Source organism: Entelurus aequoreus, linkage group LG17, assembly GCF_033978785.1.
Source record: "Entelurus aequoreus isolate RoL-2023_Sb linkage group LG17, RoL_Eaeq_v1.1, whole genome shotgun sequence".
Lineage (NCBI taxonomy): Eukaryota > Metazoa > Chordata > Actinopteri > Syngnathiformes > Syngnathidae > Entelurus > Entelurus aequoreus.
The window spans coordinates 14,239,215-14,248,306 of record NC_084747.1 but is presented as its reverse complement, the minus strand read 5'-3'; the positions used below and the strand labels follow the sequence as shown (position 1 = coordinate 14,248,306).

General features: G+C 39.0%; 1 protein-coding gene across 2 annotated transcripts in view; it reads right to left on the bottom strand.

Moving 5' to 3' along the window:
• The window catches only part of LOC133632536 (gastrula zinc finger protein XlCGF57.1-like), a 7,210-nt gene extending 767 nt beyond the window's left edge, over nt 1-6,443 (bottom strand). The window contains exons 1-2 of one of the 2 annotated variants that reach the window (XM_062025005.1): nt 6,149-6,443; nt 1-1,423 (exon numbers count right to left, since the gene is read on the bottom strand). The exon at nt 1-1,423 is cut by the window's left edge and continues 767 nt beyond it. In XM_062025005.1, the coding sequence (XP_061880989.1) occupies nt 462-1,423; nt 6,149-6,263 (1,077 nt within the window). In that variant the 5' untranslated portion in view covers nt 6,264-6,443 and the 3' untranslated portion in view covers nt 1-461. The remainder of the gene's footprint in view (nt 1,424-6,148) is intronic. The other variant, XM_062025006.1, reaches the window with a different exon arrangement.
• Nucleotides 6,444-9,092: the final 2,649 nt, after the last annotated feature.

The following is a 9,092-nucleotide window of genomic DNA, read 5'->3' as shown; positions in this document are numbered from 1 at the left end:
AAAGCAGCACTAAAATCCAGCAGTGAGCGGTTTATCATCTAAATCCCACCTGGTGTTGTTTAAAGTGCTGCCTCAGTACTGAGGTTCAAATTTTCCTCAAAGAATACATCAAATTATTTGAAATCGTGGAGACCAGATCTAAATACTAATTGGTGCTTGATATCACCGCTATACACAATCTCGCTACCATGTGTACAAACAAAAGCCTCTGTGCTGAGGTTCAAATTTTCCTCAAAGAATACATCAATAAAATTATTTTAAATCGTGGAGATCAGATCTAAATTTTAATTAGTGCTTGATATCACCGATATACACAATCTCGCTACCATGTGTACAAACAAAACATGTAACGTGGGCAACTACTTTACAGATAGTTTGGTTGTCTATTCGCAGTCGTAAATATCATTTTTCTCCAGTGTGATTTGTCATGTGTCTTACTAAATCGGTCTTCTTAGTATGTTTCACAAAGATTGTGTTTTTTCTGCCTTATGTTTCATTATGTGTCGAGTCAAACCGCGTCTGTTAAGGAAGCTCTCGTTACAAACTGAGCAAATAAATGGTCTTTCTCCTGTATGTAATCTCATGTGTACAATCAAATTGTTCTTTTGAGAAAAGCTTTTACCGCAAACTGAACAATTAAATGGTTTTTCTCCAGTGTGGGTTCTCATGTGTCCAGCCAAATGGCCCCTTTGAGAGAAGGTTTTACAACAAAGAGAACAATTAAATGGTCTCTCTCCTGTATGCGTTCTCATGTGCACAGTCAAAGGTTTTTGTAGATAGAAGCTTTTCCCACAAACTGAACAATTAAATGGTTTTTCACCTGTGTGTGTTCTAATGTGTTGAGTCAAACTGCTCTTTTGAGAAAAGCTTTTCCCGCAAACTGAACAATTAAATGGTTTTTCACCTGTGTGTGTTCTCATGTGTTCAGTCAAACGTCTCTTTTTAGCACATATTTTGCCACAAACTGAGCAGGTCAAACATGTTCTACCGGTCTTCTTTTTAGAGCAGTCAGAGTGTTTGTTCTCAGAGTGAGTCCACATATCACCTTCACAGTCTGTATCGCTGCTCAAAGGTTCGTCAACCTCGTCTTCAGCCTCACTATCTGATAGTGGAGCTAAGAGGTTGTCTACTTGTGGTTTCTTTTCATCGTCTTCAGTCTTCACAGAGACAACAGTCAGTGGCAACTTGGTAAGATCAGCTTCCTCCGACCCTAAAAGACAGTCTCCTTTCTGAGTGATCCAGAGCTCCCCATCTTCCTTTTTAACGTCTCCCTCCTGAGTGATCCAGAGTTCCCCCCCTTCCTCTTTAATGTCTCCCTCCTGAGTTATCCAGAGTTCCTCCTCTTCCTCTTTAATGTGCGGGGGCTGTGAAGCTTCCTGCTTCAAAGTAAAGTTCACCCCATGTAGCTGAGGCGGAGGTTCTTCTGGATGAGAAACACAAACACGTGAGTGTTACATTACGGCAGTCCTTCTCAAATAGTGGGGCGGGCCACCATGGGGGGGGGGGGGGGGGGGGGGGTCATTGTACAATGCCAGCGGGGGTGCGTTTGACATCGGGGAACATGCTTTTTTTCGCCGTACCAGAATATGACGAAGCGTATGGAACACTTGGCTTCACTGTAACCACGGTGGGAGACGAGGAAAGACCAGTGTCCTGTTTCCTTACAATGTTATGCAGAGGTATAGTTATAGCGATTTTATAGACAATGTATACAATATGTATATTCCCTGTGGAGAGCATGGTATCAGTGTATATACGATACTAAAGTAGATGGATGGATTTTTTGTTAAATTTTTATAATTAAAAAATTATGTTTTGAGTCGTTTTTGTTATGGCAGTAAGTCTCTGGATACAGGAAGGCTTTGAGGGCAAACCCTATCTGATTCAAATAGGAGCCATTAGTGTTTGCTTTAGTTTAGTTAAAATAAATATGTAGCATGCAAAACCACACATTTCATCTGTCTTCTGATTTACAACAATACCATAGATTTTTACATTTAATAAAACAAGCTTTATATAAATGTCTTATTGTGTTTACTTTAGAGATGTCCGATAATATGGGACTGCCGATATTATCGGACGATTAATGCTTTAAAATGTCATATCGGAAATTATCGGTATCGGATTTAAAAAGTAAAATGTATGACTTTTTAAAACGCCGCTGTGTACACAGACGTAGGGAGAAGTACAGAGCGCCAATAAACCTTAAAGGCACTGCCTTTGCGTGCCGGCCCAATCACATAATATCTACGGCTTTTCACACACAAAAGTGAATGCAAGGCATACTTGGTCAACAGCCATACAGGTCACACTGAGGGTGCCGTATAAACAAGTTTAACACTGTTACAAATATGTGCCACACTGTGAACCCACACCAAACAAGAATGACAAACACATTTCGGGAGAACGTCCGCACCGTAACACAACATAAACACAACAGAACAAATACCCAGAACCCCTCGCAGCACTAACTCTTCCGGGATGCTACAATATACAACCCCCAATACTCCCTACCCCCAATAACCCCCGCCCCCCGCAACCCCACCCACCTAATGCTATCTCAGGGAGAGCATGTCCCAAATTCCAAGCTGCTGTTTTGAGGCATGTTAAAAAAAAGAATGCACTTTGTGACTTCAATAATAAATATGGCAGTGCCATGTTGGCATTTTTGTTCCATAACTTGAGTTGATTTATTTTGGAAAACTTTGTTACATTGTTTAACGCATCCAGCGGGGCATCACAACAAAATTAGCATAATAATGTGTTCATTCCACGACTGTATATATCGGTATCGGTAATTAAGAGTTGGACAATATCGGAATATCGGATATCGGCAAAAAAGCCATTATCGGACATCTTTAGTTTACTTTATTTGCATTTTCACTTCTAGAATCTATGGTCAAAGTATTAGATGGGGACTAGAAAGCGGGTCGGCTCCGAAGGCCAACAAAATCGGATGGCAGGCCAACAATGTTGACTGGGACATCTTTCATTTTCTTTACAGCTCTAAAACAAAAGTGTTATTTTGAAAGGTGGACACAAACCCCACCCTTCAACCAGGGAGAAGGACGACACCCACCGAATGAGAAAACCAAACCATAAAAAACATGTCCTGCTGTGCACCAGACTTGGCCGCTTGGCAACTGTCACCTGACCGCAGTATTGTCAGTTGGCACCACTTCGAAGAGAACTCCGCTTTTGAGCCAACAAAAATCACCCACACAGCGGACAAAATATGGAGAAGTTGCTGAATGTTCTGGTCGATGTGGTTTTTTTTAGCTTGTTCTTTCCTCTTTTACTCTACAAACAGGATGAGTGACAATGGATCTCGCTTACTAGGTCTTAAGGACACATACAGTTCAGGCCAAAAGTTTGGACACACCTTCTCCTCATTCAATGTGTATTCTTTATTTCCATGACTATTTACATTGTAGAAGGCATCAAAACTATGAATGAACACATGTGGAGTTATGTACTTAACAAAACAAGGTGAAATAACTGAAAACATGTTTTATATTCTAGGTTTTCTTCAAAATAGCCACCCTTTGCTCTGATTACTTTTTCGCACGCTCTTGGCATTCTCTCGATGAGCTTCAAGAGGTAGTCACCTGAAATAGTTTTCACTTCACAGGTGTGCTTGAAGCTCATGGAGAGAATGCCAAGAGTGTGCAAAGCAGTAATCAGAGCAAAGGGTGGCTATTTTGAAGAAACTAAATAAATAAATGGGTTATACTTGTATAGCGCTTTTCTACCTTCAAGGTACTCAAAGCGCTTTGACAGTATTTCCACATTCACCCATTCACACACACATTCACACACTGATGGCGGGAGCTGCCATGCAAGGCGCTAACCAGCAGCCATCAGGAGCAAGGGTGAAGTGTCTTGCCCAAGGACACAACGGACGTGACTAGGATGGTAGAAGGTGGGGATTGAACCCCAGTAACCAGCAACACTCCGATTGCTGACACGGCCACTCTACCAACTTCGCCACGCCGTCCCTAGAATATAAAACATGTTCTCAGTTATTTCACCTTTTTTTGTTAAGTACATAACTCCACATGTGTTCATGCATAGTTGTGATGTGACAATCTACAATGTAAATAGTCATGAAAACAAAGAAAAGGCATTGAATAAGGAGAAGGTGTGTCCAAACTTTTGGCCTGTACTGTACTCTCACCTCTACGGTCCGCTACTCAAAGAGGTCTGTGTGCAACATAAAGAAGAATTGAGTTCCTATTGCTACACAACGGAGAAGGAAACCCTACAGTTGTCCAAGTATATGCTGCACAATATTGCTATATTGTTTCCTAAAACTACGTTGTTGTTTGTAGTACATTCCATTGCATTTATATTAAAACAATATTTCTTATCTGAAAGTTGTTTTTTTCAAGGCACGATGCATGTTCAAATTGTGCTGCTTTGAGACGGCCAAAGCCAGTAGAAATGTATTTCGATTTAATTTGAACTGAAGGGACTGATTTGTGATGCGAGTATTTTGAATGATGAGCTCTGTCATGAAACCAATTGAGCCCTTTAGTTGAGGCACTACATTGTTGTATTCATGTATAACTATGATGATGTGTTTTGTGTTCATATTTCGGGCTGTCTGGAAAAAACTTCATTGGTTTTACATTATTTCTTACACATAATTTTTAATTTTTTAATTTTATTATTCGTTTTTTAACACATTGCTTGGAAGACCACAGTCTATGTCAATTTGATTTTTGCAGACATTGGCTATGATCTAACCCCAAAAATGTAATTTTCTTACGTAACTTTGTTTACTTAATGAGTTGTGACACTTGTGGAGAACTTCCCAATCCAAAGTTGACAGTAATCATATTATTCTTGTTCTTTATTACCTCTGCACGTTGATGCAGACATCTGAGTTTGAGTTTATTTCGAACATGCAAGCATACATACTTAGACTTAGACTTAGACTTCCTTTTTATTGTCGTTCAAATTTGAACTTTACAGTACAGATAAGAACGGAATTCCGTTACATAAGCTCATGGTAGTGCAGGATAAAAAAGCAATAAGGTGCATATATAAATAAATAAATAGGTTACTGTACAGATAAATATATTGCACTTTTTCACATGCATCCACGTTTATGGATGTATGTTATATTGTCTGTTTTTATTCCAGCGAGTTAATCCATTTTGGGGGGAGTTGAGGGGATAATTATGATGCGATACAACATGATACATCACAATTTCCAGTTTTTCTTTTCAACATGTTCAAAAAGGAGTAGGACGAAGCAGAGCTTATTTAATCCTACCCCTTTTCTTTTACATAACAGTTGCTAAAACTTAATTTTCACTTCCTGTTCTCAATTTATTCACAATATACTCCATAAGTAATCACAATAAAAATGAATAAATATGTAATACTCGGTGAAGTAAGTTACATTTCATATGGTGAGATGAGTAAGATTATTTTGAAAATGAACGGATGGATGGATGAAATAAATTCAGAATGTTTATTGTGGTTCTTCTTCTTTGTAGTTTGTAAACACTTTAAGTTTGAAGAGTTTCATGAAGTGGATTATATTAGTGCATTGTTTGATTGCTTTGCTTAATCCATTCCATCATTTAATTCCACATACTGATATACTGAAGGTCTTGGTCAAGCAAACAGGATCTTCTTACAATATACAATTAGATTGTTGTCTTTCCCAATGTAATACATTTTTACAATATATTGCAAGATATGTGTTACATTATATATAACATGCAAATAATTTATATTTTTGGGGGAACTTTGACTTTATGAGCTGTGACACTTGTGGAGAACTTCCCAATCAAAAGTTGACAGTAATCATTGTATTCTTGTTCTTTATGACCTCCAATCCTCTGCACGTTGATGTAGACATGTGGTCCAGTCTTCTCTTCACATCTCTTACTCTTCCCCAACATCTCTTCTTTCACATCATTATTTTCTTTACACAAGCGCTTGTTTTGCTCTTCCACTTTCTTCATTTGACTTTTGCATTCTTTCATCTCCTCTGATGTGAACTCCACTGCCTTCTTCAAGCTAACAATCATGGCGGCTCTTTCTTTACATTCTTCAACAAGGTCGGCTCATTTCGACTTTAAGGGCTTGAAATTCAAATAGCTTTCAAATGACAAAACTTCAAGTCACTCACCTTCATCTTTCGTCTTTATCTCCGTTGGTGATTTGCTGGAAGTTGGTGGCGCTGATTCTCTTTCATGTTCTCTTTTAGCGGACGTCGCCATCTTAGCATAGCAGTAGTCGTCCATCTTCTATCACGTCCTTAATCATCACTTCAGATAACACTCCATCGCTCCAAACTAAACATTTTTTATCTTGGACTTTAGAAAAGACGAATATTTGAGAAACTATATCGCTGTTTGATCGTAAATCGAAACTTCTCCGGAAAGCCGAAGCCGTTCAGTCCGCCATCAAACTCTTGGAGCTGCCCGATCCCTTTGCCCATGCGCCAAAAGAAAGCCACTCCCATTTCCGACATTATTTTTCAAAATATATGTATAATATATACTGATAACCTCAAATGGTCGACAACTACAATTTACAAATGTCCTTACCTTAATAAGGATGGACGGAAGTTGCATTTTCTCATTTGGGTCAAGTCAAAGGACTTGCTGTCACAAATCCGTCTTTTTACAAAAATGTCTGTGATGAGGTGGCGACTTGTCCAGGGTGTACCACACCTACCGCCCTAATGCAGCTGAGATAGGCTCCAGCACCCCCCGCGACCCCGAAAGGGACAAGCGGTAGAAAATGGATGGATGGAGGGTATGAAAATAATAATATGTATCAATAAAGTACTGTAACTTTTCATACTAAATTTATTCTTTCTTTCTATTTTGGTAGAAATAAAATATATGTACTCCATTTAATCGCAAATTGTTAACCTAAATATTGTCTAATTATGAAAAATATATTATCAAACATTCAAACCATTTTTTTTTAAAGGCCTACTGAAATGAAATGTTCTTATTTAAACGGGGATAGCAGATCCATTCTATGTGTCATACTTGATCATTTTGCGATATTGCCATATTTTTGCTGAAAGGATTTAGTAGAGAACATCGACGATAAAGTTTGCAACTTTTGGTCGCTGATAAAAAAGCCTTGCCTGTACCGGAAGTAGCGTGACGTCGCAGGTTGAGGAGCTCCTCACATCTGCACATTGTTTACAATCATGGCCAACAGCAGCGAGAGCGATTCGGACCGAGAAAGCGACGATTACCCCATTAATTTGAGCGAGGATGAAAGATTTGTGGATGAGGAAAGTGAGAGTGAAGGATTAGAGGGCAGTGGAAGCGATTCAGATAGGGAAGATGCTATGAGAGGCGGGTGGGACCTGATATTCAGCTGGGAATGACTAAAACAGTAAATAAACGCAAGACATATATATACTCTATTAGCCACAACACAACCAGGCTTATATTTAAGTTAAGTTAAGTTAAAGTTAAAGTTAAAGTACCAATGATTGTCACACACACACTAGGTGTGGTGAAATTTGTCCTCTGCATTTGACCCATCCCCTTGATCACCCCCTGGGAGGTGAGGGGAGCAGTGGGCAGCAGCGTAGCCGCGCCCGGGAATCATTTTTGGTGATTTAATCCCCAATTCCAACCCCTGATGCTGAGTGCCAAGCAGGGAGGTAATGGGTCCCATTTTTATAGTCTTTGGTATGACCCGGCCGGGGTTTGAACTCACAACCTACCGATCTCAGGGCGGACACTCTAACCACTAGGCCATTTAAAAGGTTTAAATAAGAAAATTTCATTTCAGTAGGCCTTTAATAGCTGGCCACAATGGTGTTCCATTATGTCCGCACAATCCGTGACGTCACGCGCAAACGTCATCATACGAGACGTTTTCAGCAGAATATTTCGCGGGAAAATTTAAAATTGCACTTTACTAATCTAACCCGGCTGTATTGGCATGTGTTGCAATGTTAAGATTTCATCATTGATATATAAACTATCAGACTGCGTGGTCGGTAGTAGTGGCTTTCAGTAGGCCTTTAAATAGAAATAGCATCATCATCGTCATCGGCGGTCACTCGAACGAGTATGACGATCCTCCTGGTAGGGGCGTATCCCTTTATGGAGGATGCCTGTACGTCAGTGGTCCCCAACCACCGGGCCGCGGCCCGGTACCAGTCCGTGGATCAATTGGTACCGGGCCGCACAAGAAATAAAATAAAAACATTAAAATATTATTTTTTATTTATTATTAATATTTCTTTATTAAATCAACATAAAAAACACAAGATGCACTTACAATTAGTGCACTAACCCAAAAAACCTCCCTCCCCCATTTACACTCATTCACACTCATTCGCACAAAAGGGTTGTTTCTTTCTGTTATTAATATTTATGGTTCCTACACTCTATATCAATATATCAATAAGTCTGAAGGGATACAGTCCGTAAGCACACATGATTGTATCTTTTTATGACAAACTAAAAATAATGCAGCTGAAATAGGCTCCAGCTCCCCCCGCCACACCATATATATTACATTTACGACAACTTTTACATTGAACAAAAGTGCTTTACAGGTTAGAAAAGCATAGAAAACAAAAACAAACAAAGAACGTAAACAATGAATGAGCTGAACAAGATAGTGCAAAAGTAATATGGTAAAAAGGGTCGAATAAAAAGTAAACATTTGCTAAATAAAAATACAAATAATAATAATAAAAGTGCGACAAATTGAAAAATAAAACTAAAGCGAAGGTAAATAGAAAGTAAATATGTTCGCAATCCGGTTGTTTAATATAAATTGTAAAATGCCCATCTTTAAAAACAAACATATTGAAAAAAATAAAGGGATTTTATTAGCCCTTTTTTGTCTTTTTGAATTTTGTATTTTATCGTATCGTTTATTATTATTATTTATCAATAATTTGTAATACTCTATTTGTATGGGTGAGGGCCGACATCCGGGCAACTGAGCTACATACGGGTTCTTCGAGCCATAGCAACCAGACTGGCGTTGAAAACAAACCGTTGCCATTACTCTTTAACCTGCCGACCTACGCTGGTTAAACCCGTCATTCTGCCTCCAAAATGTCGAAAAACTGTGTTGTT